The 19,957-nt window shown below is 36.8% G+C and overlaps 1 protein-coding gene across 1 annotated transcript in view; it reads left to right on the top strand.

Annotated features, from left to right (window-relative positions):
- COL25A1 (collagen type XXV alpha 1 chain) overlaps positions 1-19,957 on the top strand; it is a 481,522-nt gene that overhangs the window by 427,616 nt on the left and 33,949 nt on the right. The window contains exons 20-26 of the mRNA XM_007191014.3: positions 3,552-3,620; positions 4,423-4,467; positions 6,022-6,066; positions 7,397-7,474; positions 13,705-13,728; positions 14,351-14,395; positions 18,391-18,435. Of these exons, the coding sequence (XP_007191076.1) occupies positions 3,552-3,620; positions 4,423-4,467; positions 6,022-6,066; positions 7,397-7,474; positions 13,705-13,728; positions 14,351-14,395; positions 18,391-18,435 (351 nt within the window). The remainder of the gene's footprint in view (positions 1-3,551; positions 3,621-4,422; positions 4,468-6,021; positions 6,067-7,396; positions 7,475-13,704; positions 13,729-14,350; positions 14,396-18,390; positions 18,436-19,957) is intronic.

Below are 19,957 nucleotides of genomic sequence, written 5' to 3'. Positions count from 1 at the left end.
CCAGAATAACGTCTGCAGAAAGATTCTGTAATGAAAACCATCTCGTGATCTTCCACTTGGCAACCTGAGAGAGGGCCCTAAAAGCAAAATCTATATGCTGCCATATAAAAAACTATGTTGCTGTGGATACAGTCAGAGCCATAGTTCCCTTTTTATCTACCCAGTAAGACATAAAAAGGTACAGCTCTGAGGATGGAACTTTATTCATGACAGACTCATGAATCAAAGAAGGAGCAAAATTAGATCAAACTACTTTCTTTTATTTTTAAACCATAGCAGTTTTGCCTCAATGTGTATTGCATTCACCAGAAATAAGCCAGGATGATTTCCAAGAGCTCGAGAAATATGTTCATGGTTTGTTCTGACAGAGGAGTCCTCATTTCCGCTGGTCAAGAGAAAATAACTAATCCTAGTAAATGGAAACTATGTGTGGCCTAAGGGAGACTAAAACTCTGTCGAATTTATGCAAAATTGCTGTTTTCTCAGCAATTTCTTTTTCACATAATGAGCTGTCAAGCTTATTAACAAAATATGAGGAAAGCCTGTTTTAGCCTGAACAGATTTATACAAGAAATGCACTTTCTGGAATAAAAAGAGCTAGAACAAAAGAATAATGAGCATTTTGTGTTCATGTCAGAACTCTTGTATTTATTCAGGCTTGCAGCCTCAGAACCAGGTAGAGAAAGAGGACTGCTTTGTGGATAAGCACAAAGAAACGGGAAACCTGGTCAGCGCTGGAGAGGACCAGGCATGAACATGATCTCTAAATGTTTGTGGCATTTTGTTTGCTGAACAAGGGAAAATAGGAGAAACACAGACTGTGGAGTGTAGAGTTCATCCCTAAATATATTTTCTTTTTTTCACTTATTTTAAACTATTCCACAGTCAAAAAAATCCAGATATAGAGCCATAAAATCAACATTAATTACTGTTCATGAAGAACCCAGCCTGATTTTACAGAACAGATACTTTTATAACAGATACTACTCTGAACTCCCAATAAAAGTAAAGGCTGTACTGTAACTGTTTTGTATTTCCACAAGAAGGGCTGTGAATAAGAAATTCATTTAACAATATTTTGAAGTTAATTTTCAGCTGAATTACCTATCTAACATGAAATTGGTATCATAATGGAAAAGTCATAATTATTTAAAAATCTCTTTCAGCTGAACACCAGTCTTTTACCGGTTGCGTAGGCAGTCTGGATTTGTACCAGTAAATTCAGATTTTAAAAATAAACTAAGTCCTCATATTTTATCCCCAACGCAGTGAAGAGAGATCATAATGAAGAAAGACACATAATTGCATCTAAAAATCTGTCTCATGTACTGCTGTATTCTCAGCATCTGTATAGCGCCTGAGAGAAACCTGCATCAGTCTAAAGAAATAGGACTTTATTATGAATAATTTAGAATACTTTGTATTATATTGTTTATTCATTAATTCAACACATTTTTTGCCAGACATTTTTCTAGTATTTGAGAATGGGGAATAAATGCAATAAAAACAGTCTCTACTCTACTGAAGCTTACACTGTAATATGTGTAAGAAAGGGGTGGAAGAAAAGAAAAAAGTAAACAAATATATAATGTAATTCCAGAGGGAGAGTAATAAGCAACTGATTAGGGGCATGATGATAATAAGTGATTCTAGGTAAACATATATAGACTCCACTACTCTGGTAAATACTACAGAGAAATGATTTTCTACAATTTTTGTTTTTCTCTAAAATAAGATTATAGTAACCATTTTAGAATTCTTCTGTAAAATATTAAGAGCAACACCAAACATGGTATATACATATTTAAATAAAAATTCCATATACCAGCAAAATGCTTCAGTCTCTAATCCCTGGAAAATCTCTTCTGGAGCACCTTTTCCATCTCCTGCATCCAATCAAGTCCCTTGTCTTTCTCCCAACCTCTCCATTGTCCCACTCCCTTTTGGTTCATGCTGAGAAACCTACTGAGTCTTCTTTATCCTGGCCCTAATCTATCCCACCTCCCCTGCAAAACCACAAAGGCTTCCCACAGTGGGCATGATACAGACAAAGATCTTGGAATTTAAAGCCCTACATCACCCATAACAGATCCAAATCCTATTTTTCTTTTCCTTTCCAAGACGAATCAGTCCTTCAGTGAGAAGGGTGCCTCCCTCATCCATAAACATACCATCACCAGAAATCAAAACTTGTTTGATTATTGAAATTCTACCCATCGTGCAGAAAGCTGAACACTCTCAAGTCTGTGTTCAGGGAGTGTAAAACAGCACCGTCTTCCTGAAGGACGATTAGCTAGCTTTTAAAATGTTTATACTTTTTGACACAGCCATTTGCCTAGTAGGAATTTATCCTAAGAATATGACCAGAGATGTGCAAAAGATTTACATACAAAAACATTTATGCAAAAATTGAAGATTGACTACAGTCAGTTCTAAATTACAGCTCTCCCACGTTACAGGTTTTGGGCAAGTTATTTAACCTCTCTGAGCTTCAGTTTCCTCATCTGTAGACTATGGATACTAACACCTTTCTCATTTGTCCTGAGGATTAGATAGGATAATGCATGTCAAGTGTTGTGTGCAGTTCCTGCACTCATCAATAGCACAGTTATAAACAGTGATAATTATAATATACACCCTACCCCATCCTTCAGGACATGACCCAAGTCTCACCAAAAGGAAGTCAATCTGGACCATTGAAAACCCTGTGGAGTTTCTTCTTCTCTCACATATGGCCTTACATTACTCCTTAACTCTTAACTATTTTGTTCATGTGGATCTTATCTAACTAGAGCACTAGCTCCCTGTGGACAGTGACCATGCTCATCCTTCCCAGAGCTATAAATATAGTAAAAGCTGTAACACCTGTGGATCTTGTACCATGCCAAGCACTTTCCATTTCTAGGTTATGAAACCAGTACTCTAATTTTCTCCATTTTACAGAGGAAACTGAGGCTTTCAGAACTTAACTAACTTTCCCCAAAACACAGAGCTGGTAAGTATTCCAGAGCCAGGAGTAAAGCCCAGAATATCAAATTACAAAACTTGGCACTTAGCCATTTTGCCATGCTTCGGAAGATTTAAAAGTTGCTGCAGACTGAAAACTATGTCCATGCCTGTTGTGAGGTATTAATGATGGCCCTTATCAATTCCCTTTAAAGGTCTTTCTGGGACTTCCCTAGCAGTCCAGTGGTTAAGACTCCAAGCTTCCAATGCAGGGAGCACGGGTTCGATCCCTGGTCGGGGAACTATGATCCCACATAGGGCACGGCCAAAAAAAAGAGTCTTTCCATTTACCAACATAGGAATCTGACAGGCATTTACCAAACCATTTCCTTGTGTATAAAACGGGAATGAAAATGCAAACATTGAATAATTATTTTGATTATTAAATGAGATAATCCATGTTGAGGTTAATACAATGCTGAGTATGTGGTAAATAAATAGTAACTTTCTGCTTTCTTTGATTTTATTCAACTCACTCATTAACCTACAGGGACTAGCTGGGGGTGATAGGGGGCGCCATTTACCTGTTTTGCGATTTGTGACAGGGCGACCGTGGGGAGGCAGGTCATCCTGGAAGAGGGGATCGAGGGGAGCCTGGAGCCCCTGGACCAAAGGTCAGTTATTCTCACACTGGAAAACAACATTCTCTGGTTTGGAAATGTGTGCCACTTACTTTAGAACATGCAACTAAAATAAAATTATTCAAGGGGTATTAAAACAGCCAAAATCACAAATGATTCATTGAAATTCACACCAATTCGTTATTTTCTAAAAGGGGTTTTACAATTCAACTTTTCCAGTTTACTCTGTTCTGTTCAGTCAACAAATTAATAACACATCCAAATATAAATCGGGAGGTACTGTCACCTAACACCTTACCACTCGATGTATATTAAAACCTACTGAGGAAAATGTGGATCCGTGCTGTGTTAGTTTCTATGGTAATTTGATGGTGTGTAACACCTTGAAAATATGAGAGCTAAGGATTTATTTGACTGTTCAATCTATTCCTCTAAACTTCCTGCAAACTAGTATGGTAACACTTTATTTTAATAATCCAACCTAGAGACACAGGAAATGATTTACTCTTTGATGAAAAGGAAATTTATGCAAACACTGTTGAGACTAATGAGAATTAGTCACAGAACTCTTCCCATCCGCTGATGGGTGGGCAGTCTTCAAAATTATAATGGCATGAAGGTTGGTAGAGAGACCAGGGAGTGAACTAATGATACGGTGATAATACTTATGTTCAGTGTTGTAACAGCCTACATTATATAGTCATATATTGAGGCAGTTAAAATAAAGTGTTTCCATTTTTCTTTATTATTCTGAGTCACTGCTAATTTCTTTTTTTTCTGTTCTTATCTCCCTCTGTCATTTTCTCTTTTTCATCTTCATATTCTTCTATAATAGGGGAAACAAGGTGAATCAGGAACTAGAGGCCCAAAGGGGTCAAAGGTCAGTAACCGGGTAACCATTTTAATGTAACATGAGGCCATCATGTAACATGTGCCTCTTCCACAGAGAATCATGTTTTAGATTAAACTCTTTCACACACTGGGATTGCAGTAATTTCATCCCTATGATGATATCTCAGAACAGTTGGTTTGTTTCATCTTGTTTGTTTTTGTGTTCTTGTGCTTCAGACCTTTCTTTATGAGAAATGGTATTTCCTGTTTCATATGTATAGCTTATTTGGAAAAAATTAAGTACTTTACTTAAATTATATACAGTATAATCTTATTTTTTATTTCCTGGCTATCTTTGTGATAAATGTTCAGATTATACTTTGCTTTTAAGTCAGTTGACTCCCTTCATTCCATTAAAATTTCACCACCAATTGAAATTCTCTCCTTTATCATGCTCTTTATATAGTACCTGCAATAATCTATATACTACTAGCAGAATCATGTTATTAATCATGTTATTAATCATGCTAATAATGTGGAAAATGGGGAAAACAGCAGGAATTAATAATTCCCCATTCATAGTGAAATTTTATTACTATGGTCAATGTTATTAGCATAATGTGGATAGAAAAATTATAATCCCTTTTCCTGCTCATCTTCATTGGTCCTTATCCAGTTTATAAGAATATGTAGAAAGACATATAAAAATGCTTTGAATTCTATTTAGGAAAAGGGCCCTGTAAATTTTAGGCTATTTTAAAGAACCTTCAAATCTACCCACGTTCAAATCTCTTCTCCAAAATTTCTGTTTAGAATTCTGAAAATTTCAAGTGTTCTCAGTGATGCATTTGCAGTTTGAGGTTTAGATGATTCCTGGTGTCTCTTGGTGGGGATGGGAAATAGTCATCACACCATAAATGGACGTTTAGAGACTTTTCATATTGCGTTGAAAAAAAGAGAAAGCTGTGTTTGCCCAGATCTTGACCTTCAGCCCCGCCAACCTGGCCCAGCTAGCTGCTGTCCGCTTCAGCACTTTCTGAGGACTAAGAGACCTGTACCTATAGAAAACTTTTCCTTAGATCCTCGTCATCAGAGGGAGGCCCAGCTGGTGACCTTTCCCTCCTAATCTCCCTAGAATGAGCTATCCATTGATCTCTCTTCCTTCCTTGTCCTTATTATCTACACTTCTTCTTCTCAGAGAGCAGACAACCCAGTTAATTGGTTGGCTCTTTTCCCCCTTGCCCCCAATCTCTTCATATACAGGCAAGAACATGGCTCAATCTGAGAGGTAAAATCTTACTTTGGGTGTCATAGAAACCACTTGCTTTGCTTTTCAAGATCCCGAGGAAGCAAGTTACCATATGTATTGTTGTTTCAAGATACTCTGTCATCTGAAGGGGGAAGTTTAATTCACTTCAGGGGGCATCTTAAAGAAGCATTTGCCATGTCAGTGGTTATTGTATTTCTAGTTGTTATTTTCCACTTCAGAAGTTCATATTAAAAGTGTTGCTGTATGGTATTAAATACATCCTTAGATCTGAGATATTTCTGGACTGTTGGCCTCACTACTAACTCGGTTTTCTTCTCTTTTCACTGGGGAAAGGGTGACCGTGGAGACAAAGGGGACTCTGGAGCCCTGGGACCAAGGGTGAGTGTGTCTCCTCTACTCTTTTGGCCTCCAATGAGCCTAGATTTGAAGTGTGTGTCTATGTGGCTTTTCACAATGCACTTGGACTAATAATACCCAACAATAGCACCTGAGATAGACTTCTGTGACTATTCCTGCTACTCCCCCTTTTCTTCTTATTTTTCATTGCAGTCACCAGGAGCACTGAGTATGTAGACTGGAACACGTAAGATAAGCCCATAAGGAGAAGGTCTAAAGAACTCGTTCTGTCTACTTCCCCTCTGCCAAATGAGCAATAGCAAGCCCATAGCCATCCACCTAACAGAACTTTCCACTTTTCAATTAACTCAATTAAAAAGAAAGCAATAGTCCATATTTTCAGAACCTTTTTAAAGCACAGGCAGGGAATTAGGACATGACTAATGGAAATTCAGTGGCAGAGCTACTGAGTAGGATAGACATCTTAAAAATATTTGTTCCCTCCTTACAGGTACTGTTCAAAAAAATATATATGTATTTGTTCCCTATTTGCTTCCATTTTAATGGAATTCTATTCCTGTTAGGAAAGCCAAGCATTTCCTACAGTACAGTGTTCCATCTTCTTAAAAAATGAAGAAGCAATCTATGAGGTGTAGATGAGGAGAAAGAGGTCAAGTGTTGCTTTAGGGCTTCCCTGGTGGTGCAGTGGTTGAGAATCTGCCTGCTAATGCAGGGGACACGGGTTCGAGCCCTGGTCTGGGAAGATCCCACATGCCACGGAGCAGCTGGGCCCGTGAGCCACAACTACTGAGCCTGCGCGTCTGGAGCCTGTGCCCCGCAACGGGAGGGGCCGCGATAGTGAAAGGCCCGCGCACCGCGATGAAGAGCGGTCCCCGCACCGCGATGAAGAGTGGCCCCCACTTGCCGCAACTAGAGAAAGCCCTCGCACGAACCGAAGACCCAACACAGCCAAAAATAAATAAATAAATAAATAAAGTAGCTATAAAAAAAAAATTTAAAAAAAAAAGAGTTGCTTTAATAAATGTAGATAAAGCCAACAAAATTTTGCAAGTCAAATCAGATTAGCCTACACATTATAATTTTTAGGAAGCAGCTTTTGAGATTGAATTGTATTTCTTTTTTATCCAATTTAATATATTTAACCTACCACAGACAGGAAGTTAGAAGTAGTTTGCCTCCTTTGAAATAAGGACAAACTTTGAACATGATTATTTATTCTAAAGTACATTTGGGCCTTAGTCGGGAATCGATGGTCAGAGAGAGCTGTTTGCTGCTATTTCTGTTTTCGCCACAGTCCCTTCTTCATCCTAGCCCAACCCCCATGACGTTCTCTTGGCTGATTTTTTCATAGGGTCCACCTGGTCAAAAGGGAGATCAAGGAGCCACCGAGATCATAGACTACAACGGCAACCTCCACGAAGCCTTGCAGGCAAGTGACTGCTCCCTGCCCTGACACAGACACTGACACTGATGAGACCCTTGTAATGTGTGTAAATATCAGCTTCCACCCCCCCCCCCTCAGATCTCAGAGGGCTCCACTGCTCAAAGCACACCTTCTCCCTGATCTCCTGAACCCATCTTCTTCTCCCTGCCCCAGTTTATCCTCTTTATTTCCTAGCATTTTTCAATCGTTCCTTCTCTTTCCCTTCTACCTTCAGGTGTGCTTTAGTCAGTCTTATCTTAAATCTTGTACTGGTTTTGCCAAGCTTTGTCTCCTTGCTTGATACGTGAACCTAGCAAAGCCATTAAGAGCCCTGTGGCTCTGGAGTTTGAGCTGCCTGGGTTCAAATCTCTTGCTTACTAAGTGGTGCATGAGCTAGGGTTGTTGTGAGTAGATGACTAAGTACATATTATACACTTAGAACAGTGCCTAGCACATAATAAGTCTTTTATAGGTATTTCTTGCTACTGCTCCTGTTCAATTCTTTTTCTTCCGTTAATAAAAAGCCATAGACTGTGTGGCTTGTCTCCATCACCTCTGCTTCCTATTTATCCTCTTCATACTTAGACTCCTGTGTTGTAGCTTGTACCATTATTTTGTTGAATTTTCTCTTGTAAAGGTCAACAGTAACCTCTAGGTCAAGCCCATGGTACTCATCACTCTTGACTTTTATGTGACATTATACTAAACCACCTTCCTTTTGAAACTCTTTCTTTCTGGTTTCTCCAACCTTCTACTCTCATTTCTTCCAGTTTTCTTCTTCGATGGATCCACTCCATTTTAATATTTCCAATTTCTCTGTCCACCCCCTAATTTTGGGTATTCTCAAGTCTCTGATCTTTTCTTGGTACAGTCACTCCCTTTGTGTTCTTTCACATTGTGCCTTCCAAATCTTTCACCTCCAGGTCTGATCTGCATATACCTCTAGCTGTCCAGGAATATTTCCACTATGGATGCAACACTGCCTTGTCAACTTCCACCAATACATACAATTATACTGGTTACCTTTCACACCTACCAAATGATTCCCCTTCCTAACTAACCAGTTTCTGTTAATGAAACCATAAGTTTTCTAATTTCTTGAGATGGAAACTTTAGTGTCATTTAAAAACTATTCTTTGTCCTTCATCCTTTATATCTCACCAGAAGCTGCTGTTTCCTTTTTCAAAGTATCTCTTGAGGCTGCCCCACTCCCTCCGTTCCCAGCTAGGTCTACATGTTGTTTATATCAGATCTAACACTGCAACGAGCCCTTAACCAACTCCTCTACCCCTAGTGCCTCCTTGCTCTTCTAATCCATTCCTATATACCACTCCAAGGGTAATTTTCCTAAACTATCACTATTTTGATGACTCTAATCTGTTCGGAAACCTAAGTGACGCTCTTGCCTACTCTATCAAGCCCAAACTTCTCCATCTGACTTTTAAGGCCCTATAACCCTGCCTTTCCTGTACAGAATTTTTTATTTCTCCACAACATATTTATCATATCTATAAAAAATAACCATCTTTTTTCCTGGTTCATCCTTTTTCTTTCATTCATCCATCTAAATCCTATCCAACAATTCACTGCTGCCACCCAGATGAATTTCTCCTCTGAATCCTTTTAAATATTACCAGTCAGGACCCAGTAGTTTAACATTTAATTATTCTCAAATTCCATAATTTACTTTAGTTTTGCCTCTTACCAGATTGTAAATTACTTGTTGACAAGAAACTCATCTTATACTTATTTTGTCTCCCCCAATGTGTCTGACCCAGGTCTAGGCATGTAAATATTAAATAAACTTATTGGTTGAATTAGTAAGTATACTTCATTCATATGCACAATCCATTTTTTTGCTTGAAAGCCAAATTAGTTGTTTTAAATATTTTCCATTTTGTACTTGTTTGATTTTTTTTTCCACCCATATGATTTCACTAACATTATCTAATTATGGTAGATCTACATTTCTATGGGTCCTTTGTTACAACTATCATTTTTAAATAGTAAAGCATTTATTAAATAGTTTTTACAGAATCTATCTTCAGCTTTGTATTTTTCTGTTCTTTTTATTCTTTTTCTTCTGGTAAAGCACATAGAGACACATGCTTACTGCTTAGAGAAACATTACTTGGGCAGTGTGTTCAGTCAACAGCTTGAATTAGGGTTCCTCAGTGCAAGTGGCCTAGACTCAAGCAGTAGCCTCTGGGCTATTGTCAAATTCTAGAATCAGTTTTCTAAATTGTTCCCTTTTTCCCGCAAGTTGATAACTGCGTGTATAAAGAAAGAGAAAGAACAGGACATTTTTGTTACTTACTATGTTGTCAGTGTTCTTACTTCTAAAATATAGGGTCACATTTTTCAACTTTATTAGCAATATTGTAAATTTCCCTTAAACTGCTTCCAATGGCACCATAATTCTTACTACTGCCTTGAAGAGGTGTCCACTCTCTTATCTTTCAAGATATGCTCCTATGTTATTGGCCATGGCCATTTTCTGGAAAGACTGTGGAAGAGTTTTAAAGCCTTTACATGAACAGAGCCTGGCATGAAGCAAGCTACCCTCAGTCTAAAACTGAAATCTGCTTTGATTTCCCCTCTGTTACTAACTAGCTGAGTCACTTTGGGGAAATCACATAATGTATCTATATTTCATTGATCTGATGTGTAAAATGAGGACGATTTGGAATGGAGTTTTTCTAAGAGTCCATAAAGTCTAATATTATGCTTAGGGTTATTTTTTTAGGAGCTCCTGAATACTCTTTGTTGATGTGCCAAAACGCACTGTACTTTTTAAAAAAATCTAACACCTACATCTTGATATGAAAGAATAGATGTGCTCAGTTTCTTTTTTCACCTCAAGTTCTATATGACTGTAAACCAGTCAACATCCATCACAGCCAACTAGTTCATGATTATACCTCAACCTAAACATTTGTTATTCTTAGGGGGTTGTTTAGGCAACTACGTATTGTGCTTGTAAATAGCTTATAGTTTTTTTTTTTCACTTCAAAACTATTTGTTTTTCCAATATAGTACTCTAGTGAATTAAGAGTCCCTAATAAATAAATTAAACTAAATAGCCATTAGATTGAGAGGAAGGAATAGACATTTGTTCTTCTAGTTCTCTAACCAGTGATGGATATTCAGTTTTGCAAATTCCATTTCACTATTGCCTCCTCTAAAAAAAATCTGCCCCAAAATCTGGATACTTAGATAAATAAGTGTATATTACAATTATAAAAATATCACTTAGAGATATAAAATTTTACTCTTGCCTCTACTGAAAATTGTTACAGGCATACCTCCTTTTATTGCAATTTGAAGATACTGCATTTTTTTACAAATGGAAAGTTTATGGCAACCCTGTGCCAAGCAAGTCTATTGGTTCCACTTTTCCAACCGCATTTGCTCACTTCATGTCTCTCTGCCACATTTTGGTAATTCTCACAACATTTCGAATTTGTTAATTTTGATTATATTTGTTATGGTGATCTGTGATCTTTTTTTTTTTTTCCCTGGCTGCGCCGCATGGCTTGCAGGATCTTAGTTCCCCAACCGGGGATCAAACCTGGGCCCATGGCAGTGAAAGGGCTGAGTCCTAACCACTGGACCACCAGGGAATTCCCTGTGACCAGCGATCTTTGATGTTACTATTGCAAAAAGACTATGATTCTCTGAAGGCTCAGATGATGGTTAGCATTTTTTTAGCAATAAACTTTTTTTTATTGAAGTATAGTTGATGTACAATATTATGTAAGTTACAGGTGAGCAATACATATAGTGATTTACAGTTTTTAAAGGTTATACTTTATTTATAGTTATTATAAAATATTGGCTATATTCCCTGTGTTGTGCAATATATCCTCGAGCAATAAAGTATTTTTCGATTAGGGTATGTACACTTTTTTTAGACATAATGCTATTGCACACTTAATAGACTATATTACAGTTTAAACAAAACTTTTATATGCACTGGGAAACCAAAATTTGTGTGACTTGCTTTATTATGACATTCACTTTATTTCAGTGGTCTGAAACCCTAACCCGCAATATCTGAGGTATGCCCGTATTTACATGAGCATTTGTCATAAGCCGTTTATTTTGATTTTTATTTAAGGTAGTTATGTTTCCACAATTAGCAGTAAAACCTTTCGTTTCCTACCTCAAGCTTTTAAAATTTCTCAACACCATATAAACTAAACCTCTTCTCTAGTGTAAATCAGGGGTGATTTTAAGCTTGCATCATTATGAGACGTGAAAGAAAATAATTTTTAATTCTAAAGACCTTCACATAAGCATCTCAGAGAATAAATCACAAAGCATCCTGCTAGCCTTCAACCAATTTACAGCTTCTTTAACTCATGCCTCCCATTTCACATCGTGCCTCAGTAGAGAATGACATGTCTTTCTCCATCACTACCAAAAATTCTGGTTTTCAAATCATTACTGAAGTTCAACAGAGCACCCTGCTGAGTTTATGTAGTTTTAACTTAGAGGAACCAGATACAAGAAATCCAAAGTGAGCCAACATCTTTAGGACGTCTCTGAGTGTCTGCACACTGGTTCTCCAAGATGGCAGTTAAAACTATGATTTTGAGTAGTTAGCTTAGTTTTCTATCATTTGTTGTTCTGTTAACTGGTTGGAACCTGCCCTGTATAATTTTTAGGCCTCACAAATATAGTTATTTAACAAGCTTATTTAAACCCCTTCTGTTATAGTTCAGTTTCCAATAATAATGTTCTTTTATTTAGGCAACTCATTTTAAAATATGTTGTTATCCTTGAACTTTCAAAAAGACAAGCTAGTTTTGTGCTTAGGTGGGAAATGAATCATACATGGCTCAGGTTGGAAAACCTCTGAGACTTTAAATTTTAAACTCCTTCCCTCTCTAAGGTTTTATGTTTTTGCTGTCTAGTTAAAAATGTAATTTATAATTGGAAAGTAATGATAAAGAAATTATTTCTACTCTATAATTTTCTAATAGCCTTTTTAAAATGACTCATCTACCCATATAGGAGCAAAGAAGTAGCTTTCTCATAACCGTAAATTCAACTCTTGCTTTAGGTGAATCCCTTAAGAATAAAATAAGTGGTGCCTTATGTTACATAGATATGATGGTATAAAAATCTGGGCTTTGACTTTTTTATAAACTTGTCCCATTTTGTGGCCATTTTGCCTTCTATATTAGAAGCACTGGTTATTTTTTCCTACCCTGTTTTCTCTGAAGCTGTAATGACCGTGACTGATGTTATCATGGAATACAAACTTGAACCATCTGTGCACGTGCATAAATATATTGTTTTCTAAGGAATGACGCACCATATCACTAAAAACTCAAGTGTTTGAAGTGAGATGGGTAGATGATGTTAAGATTATTTTTTACAACAACGACAATAAAAAACAGAACCAACACCTTGCATTAGAAGTTGGAAGGGAGCAGTGGAAGACAAAAAGGTGGAGTTAAACCGATAGTCACAAGTTTACATGTAATTGGACAGTGTTTGTCTAGGACCAGAGCTCCTAATGGAAAATGTTCTCTCCCCTAAAATCGCATAAAGTGGTACAGGCCTTACAGAACTTTTTGTACAGCACTTAGACTAGAAAATCTTAATACAAAAATGGTTTGTGGATTGGGGATTGGTTGTTTTAGAGATTCATGCTTTGAGAGAATATATTTTGGTACAGTATTCAAGCCCTTTACATTAAGAAACAAGGTGAATCCCGTGTCAATTCCTGTCTTAGTCGTGGCACACACACACAGACACACACAAACACACAGACACACACAAGCTAATTATAATGCACCAAATGAGATACAAACTAAAAGAAAAAAATATTACTTATACAATTAGATATTTCCGTTTTCTCTAATCAAAGTGCTCTAGAAATAGAGCTTTTATGAATAGGAAGGTTTCTCAGCTCCCAATTACGCTGACAAGCCACCAGTGTACACTATTTTACTTCATAATTTAAGTCAGTGAATTAAAATTTTGACATTTCTTTTTTCTTTATCCATAGATTTTTAAATAAAATTCTAAAAATAATTTTTAAAATAATTTTTACAATCTATGGTATTCGTCTGAAGATAAGATATGTTTTCAGGATCTTGTCAATTCCTTATAAGACATCAGTCTTGCCAAAATATATTCAAAATCTTATTTCAGAAATGTATTACTGTACTTTGGCACACAAATTAGGTAACTCTGTCTTTATCAATACATTTTCCCAACAGAGGATTACCACCTTAACAGTCACGGTAACTCCTATTGCATGATTTCTGTGGTTTGTGACTTTGTATTCGGTGTTGATGCATGCCGGTCATAATAGTACTAATGTAGCCATTGTTTTTATCTGATATTTAATGTTGTGTTTTCTTATATTAATAACCTTTTACAACATTTGCCCCAGTTGAATCACTTTGTCTGCTTAGTAAAAAAAGTCAAAAAAAATCTTATTGTTATTTTTCTTAAAAGTCTTTGGCTTTATCTTAATAATATGGCTTTGTTCTTTAGTGTTTGGGAAATCAAAGCCTTTGTGGGGGGGAGGAGAGAAGTGTTTCTAGAAACACAGGAAATATTAGGAAGCTAATTCAACCCCGAAAGATGTATGTGGGACATGGCAGCAATTTTACATTGTCTTATAAATCAAATCTAGAGCATTATTTTAACCTAAATGTGTTGATTTTTTTCTGCATATAAGTAGGTAGTTTTTATAATTCCTTAACCAGTGAAATGTTTCCTCTTTGCAAATCAATACTGGAGGATATTTGATTATGATAGAAATTAGGGAGGTGTGGAGTGTACTTAGTATTTAAAGCATACATTTTATTACAGATACTATCTTTTAAAACTTTAAAACTTTGTCTTTTCTGGATTTAGGGTCCCCCTGGACCACCTGGACCTCAAGGACTACAAGGGCCAAAGGTTATTCTTTATTTTACTTGTTTCCGTTTACTACATATGGTGCAGAGACTCCCATATTAAATATATGTATCTCTGAAAATCAATCTTACAAAATACTGGAGGAGCTGAGATCAACAATATTGCTTAAGAGAGCTGAGAATAGAAATTGAGGTCTGGGCTGAAGGAAGAGGGATCAGAAAAAAGAAAAATTAGGAAAGAAGGGAGAGAAATAGAAATGGCATTAAATTTAGAAGGAGGACATTCAGAAAAACAGAATATTAAACAAAGGGAAAACAAGTTTTACAGAAATTGTAATTGTAAAGAAACACTAAATGTGGTGTATGGAAAAAGGCAAATATTTAAATAGAAGAGGACTGAAGGAAAATTTACTCTGACACCAAAAAAGATCCTTTCTTTCAATCCTTTCATAATAAAAAGAACAAGAAAAGCTTCAGCATGACACATTCACAAATGACAATTTTTGGAATCACTTTCAGTCATTTTTATAACACATCCTGCTATATATATAGAAACATTCTGCCATTTAAATTTCATCTAATAAAACATACCAACTATGAACAGTAGAAACCGAATTACTTGATTATATCTAAAATTTATTGGTAACGTTAGCTTTTTCCCTCCAAACTTAAGCTTATTAAACCATGTTCGATCAATTAACACATGGCCAGCGATTCTGGCTTTTCAGAACTGAGCTACACGTGTTGAAATACGACTTTCATCATTGGGTTTTTTGTAGGAGATTCAAGTGGTGTCAAAATCCATCTTTTGTTTATGCCTCTTAAGGCAGTTTATTTGCTAAATCTACCTCATACACACACATGCAGACACACACACACACATATCAGCTTTTGTACTTTTCTCTTTCAAGATACTTAAAAACTGAAAGCTAGCACATAGAAACAATTATTTTTCTATTATTAAAAGGAACATGCAGTAAAATATTACTGAGGTCCTTGGCTATGTGAGATATATTTAGAACATAGACGCTAATTTCAAACAGATTTCATGTATAACATTACTGTAAGTTTGGGGATTTTTAATTTTCTATTTCTCCACCACATTCTGCTCTCTAAGAGATATAACACAAAAAATGCTCCAATCATATGCAGTCTTTATTCCTAGTAAGCAAGTTGGCCTGGATCCCTATTCTTTAATATCTTAGTGAGCTGGACTAGAAAACCTAGAGGGAAATCTGTAGATTCCTTTTTCCTCTGTGTAGAGTCAACCAAGATCTAAGTTCCATGCTTTATGCCCCCACTTGACTAAGTCTCCAGAAGCAAAATTGTCCTCAATGCTAAATATGTACCTTATTCCACACAAACCTCAAAAACTTCTGGGACTTGACTCTTCTTTATAGCCCAAAGGCCTACAGAAGCCCAAAAAGTACTTGACCCAAAGAAAGCTACCTAGCTACCTAGCCAAGAAAGCTATATCATTAAAACCTACATCCTCTGTGTTTTATAATCCAATTGCTATTCATTTATTAATTATATTAATCAACAATTAATTTGGAGCCTCTATTCCATGGTAAATACTGATATCTAGTAAAGATACTAGGATATAGCAAGGGGTTTTATTTTATTTATTTATTTTTGGCTACGTTGGGTCTATTGTTACTGCACGCAGGCTTTCTCTAGTTGCGGTGAGCAGGGGCTACTCTTCGTTGCCGTGCCCAGGCTTCTCGTTGCGGTGGCTTCTCTTGTTGTGGAGCACGGGCTCTAGGCGCACGGGCTTCAGTAGTTGTGGCTCGTGGGCTCTAGAGCGCAGGATCAGTAGTTGTGGCACACGGGCTTAGCTGCTCCGCGGCATGTGGGATCTTCCCGGACCAGGGCTCGAACCCGTGTCCCCTGCATTGGCAGGCGGATTCTTAACCACTGCGCCACCAGGGAAGCCCAGCAAGGGGTTTTAACAAGGAGCTTTTAGCCCAGGGATGGAGAAAGGCAGATAAAGGCACAATTATTAATAAAGAGAGTAAGTGCATTGGTTAAGATGCGTACAGGAAGGCTCCTCTCTGCCTTGGGGTCAAGGATGACTTTGAGCTGAAACTGAAAGGAAAAGAAACACAGGAAAGGAAAAGAAAGGAAAAGAAATTGGCCAAGTGAATGTCTAGACAAGTAGGGTGGGGATGGGTTGTTAGTCATACTCCGTTACCTCTTACCGTGCCACCCTTCCCACTATGCCAGCACTCTGGCCCACCTCGTACACGCCACAGTGGTCTCGTAATTGAGATCTTGGCTTAGTTGATACAGTCCTTTATGCTTTCCATTATCTCCCCTTGAGAAGGTTGGGATAACTGGGGGGAGATGTGCCCATGACCAGGAGTCAGCAAACTCAACACGAGGCAGATATAAAACCCATTCTCACTCAGGACACACAGCCTCAGACTGGATGGGAACCTATTCAAATTACATTCCTCCTTCCTTTATCAAACAAGGACTATTTGACTTCTTATACATCAAATAACTCCTTACAAACTACTTTTGGTGGGTGCAGGATAAATGAATAACTCATGAATTATACTTTTCTTTTAAACATTTGTGGGTCACATTTTGAAGGGAAAAGCATAGCAACCATTACTGGACCCAGAGTGCTGACGAGTATTCAGACTGCATGAAACTAGGGCTTAGCCAGTTGCATCCAACCTTAACAGACTTGTTGGTGGCAAAATAAATGTTGCCGCTACCACAAAGAGCAGGAAATCTGGAATTTTTTTAAAAAGGTTTTTTTCTTTTTTTTTTTTTCATGTGTTTGTCATGCCTTCCTTTAACATTTGGAAGGCTCAGATTTCACACTATGACCAAGAGCTCTTAAAGTTCTAACCAGGGAAAGGAGCTCTAACCATTTCAATATTGTGGTTTATAACATCACCAAACAAGACTTTCTAGAAAAATACAGCCTCAAGTCAGTTCCCTTGGAAATCTGTCTGCGAGGCAGGCTACTCACACACTCCAAAGAATTGTTTTTACAAAGTTTCCGAGGTGTGGGCATCAGAGATATTTATAATGGGGTCTACATAAATGATCCAATGATATAAAATAATATCTTGCCTTTCAAAGAATTTGTTTGTTCAGTACCTTTCCAATTGAAAGGTAACTGGACATTTGTTTGAATAAATCTCTAGCACATTGTTTTAATTTGTCTTTAATGGAACATCTTCAGTTAAGAAAAAATAAATCCATCTATTTTGGGTTTGTCAAGGGTTCTAATAAATCATAATATGAATAGTAAACTTAGTTCGTTCCTAGCATAGTATAGGAAATTGAATTGATCCAAAAGTAATTTTCTGTGGATTAAGATATTATCTGATTTATTATATCCTTCAGTGAGGCTTATTTGGAAATAGCACATTCACAATCATTATGAATTTGTATTCACTGTTCAAACAATGCCAGGTTAAGTATTATAAACATATGGGGCCTTTCATTTTACTCTTTCTTAAGTTAACTACCATGTTTTTGCTTTTTTCTCAAATTGGAAAATAAGAGAAATCATACAGAATTTTAAGGAGGAAAAAATTAACTAGCTGAGGCGTATAGGTTGTTCCTATAGGATATGGTCAGCCATCAGATGATTTCAGTTTTCTTTCACCAAATTCTTATAGCCTGAATCTCACATGAGGGAAAAAATAAAAACACTGAATGTTAGCGATATGTAAGTATTATTATACATAATATTCAAAAAAATGTTATTTTGGAATTCCCCGGCGGTCCAGTGGTTAAGACTCTGGGCTTCCACTGCAGGGGGGCTCGGGTTCAATCCCTGGTGGGGGAACTAAGATCCTGCATGCCGCCCAGTGTGGCCAAAAGAAAAAAAAACATTATTTCACTTTGTATAGTCATGTGGTATGATGTAATAACGTGCTTGAATTATGATGCATTTGCTGAAAGTTAAATTGTACTGTTACCAACTAGCATCATTTTTTGCCTCATTTTTACTTGGTGTAGTATGCTACCAATAATAAATAAGAAGCTAGCCATCAATTTTTATCTTAATAGGGAGAGCCAGGATCTCCAGGAGTCCCAGGAGTTGATGGAGAGCAGGTAATTTTCAAAGACATACTGTCATTTAAAGCATCATTATTGATGACCTTCTGTTATAGGTTTGAAGACCAAAAGGCATGAGTGTTGACTTATGATATTCTCTTTTTTTTTTTTCTTACCTTCTATTCTAGAGACTACATTAACTCTAAAAAGCAATTGGTTTTAAATTAGGCATTAGTTTTCTTTGTACAAACATACAAGTTATATGATGCTTTAGATTTGCCTTAATAATCCCTATCAATCTACCATGACATCTCTGTGAATTTTTATTAGACTTGTAAGATAATTACCAATTTAGTAAGAATCGCCTAATTCTTGTCAGTGGATACAAATAATTCAAGATTTAAAGCTGTGACAGTAGTTTCCGCAAAATTAGATATTGCTTACATGTGTTATTTTGACATGGTTTTCTTTTCCCAAATAAAGATTGTACCTAATTTTCTAGATCATTAGAAAAGACAGAAACAAGCAGGACACTTGCAGCTTTGTAGAATATGGCAGTATCTCCGAGGGTTTCCCCTAAAACAGAGGTTGACAAACATTTTCTATAAAGAAACAGATAGTAACTGTTTTAAGCTTTGCAGGCCATAGACATTCTCTATCAGATTTTTTTAATGCCACTTAAATTTTGTTTTAAACATTCAGCCTGTACAAAAACAATTCCTGGGCTGGATTTGGCCTGTAAGCCACGGTTTGCCAAGCCCTGGTAGAAATGAATCTGACTAGGAGAATGTGGACAGTATTCAAAATTCAGAATCTAATCACAAGGATTAGTTTCAAGATATTGATGTTTTCTGGGCTTCCATTATTTACCTAAGAAATAGCTAAAATCAAGAAGATCATAAGAAATCAAAGACATTCTTGATACAGTTTGTGAAATATCCTTCTCAGGAGATAGTATTAGATAAGAAAATTAAGAGAAGGGTTATTTTAATATCAGAGTTGTATATTGAAATCATATAACATCACACTAAATTAACGTGTGGTAGTTATAAAAGAGACTTTAGATGATCTGCTATATCCATCAGAGATCACATTAGCATTTAAAAATCTGATCGTATTAACCTCCCCCAGTTAGTCATTATAAATAATTTGACATACGTAATGACATACTACATGGTATGTCATCCCTACATATACAATAGCTGAATTTTTTTTTTCTATGGGCTTCACAAGGTCTTCTTCTACTACTAGGTCCAGTGGGTTGACTATCCTGCTGCTCTCTATTACTAGATTCCTAAAACCAACCAGGATCTGATTAACTATAAGATCCATCTATCTATTTAGGTACCTACCCACCCACCTAGTGGGTGACTCTGAAGTAGGTGCTATGAAATAGATATACGTAACAAGAAAAGACAAGTTCCTGTCCTTAAGTAGTTTTTAGTATAGAAAATGTGAACAGGTTAGTGCAACCAGGGATCCCTATGACCATAACTAAAATAACTATGATCATCTCTGCTGAAGAATGGGCCATCTGGTCATACTGCAGTGAACCTCCTTGGATGAAAATGCTTAACGA

This window comes from Balaenoptera acutorostrata, chromosome 5 (assembly GCF_949987535.1).
Source record: "Balaenoptera acutorostrata chromosome 5, mBalAcu1.1, whole genome shotgun sequence".
In the NCBI taxonomy this organism is placed as follows: domain Eukaryota; kingdom Metazoa; phylum Chordata; class Mammalia; order Artiodactyla; family Balaenopteridae; genus Balaenoptera; species Balaenoptera acutorostrata.
The sequence above is the reverse complement of the archived record's forward strand: the minus strand, read 5'-3'. Positions and strand labels throughout refer to the sequence as shown.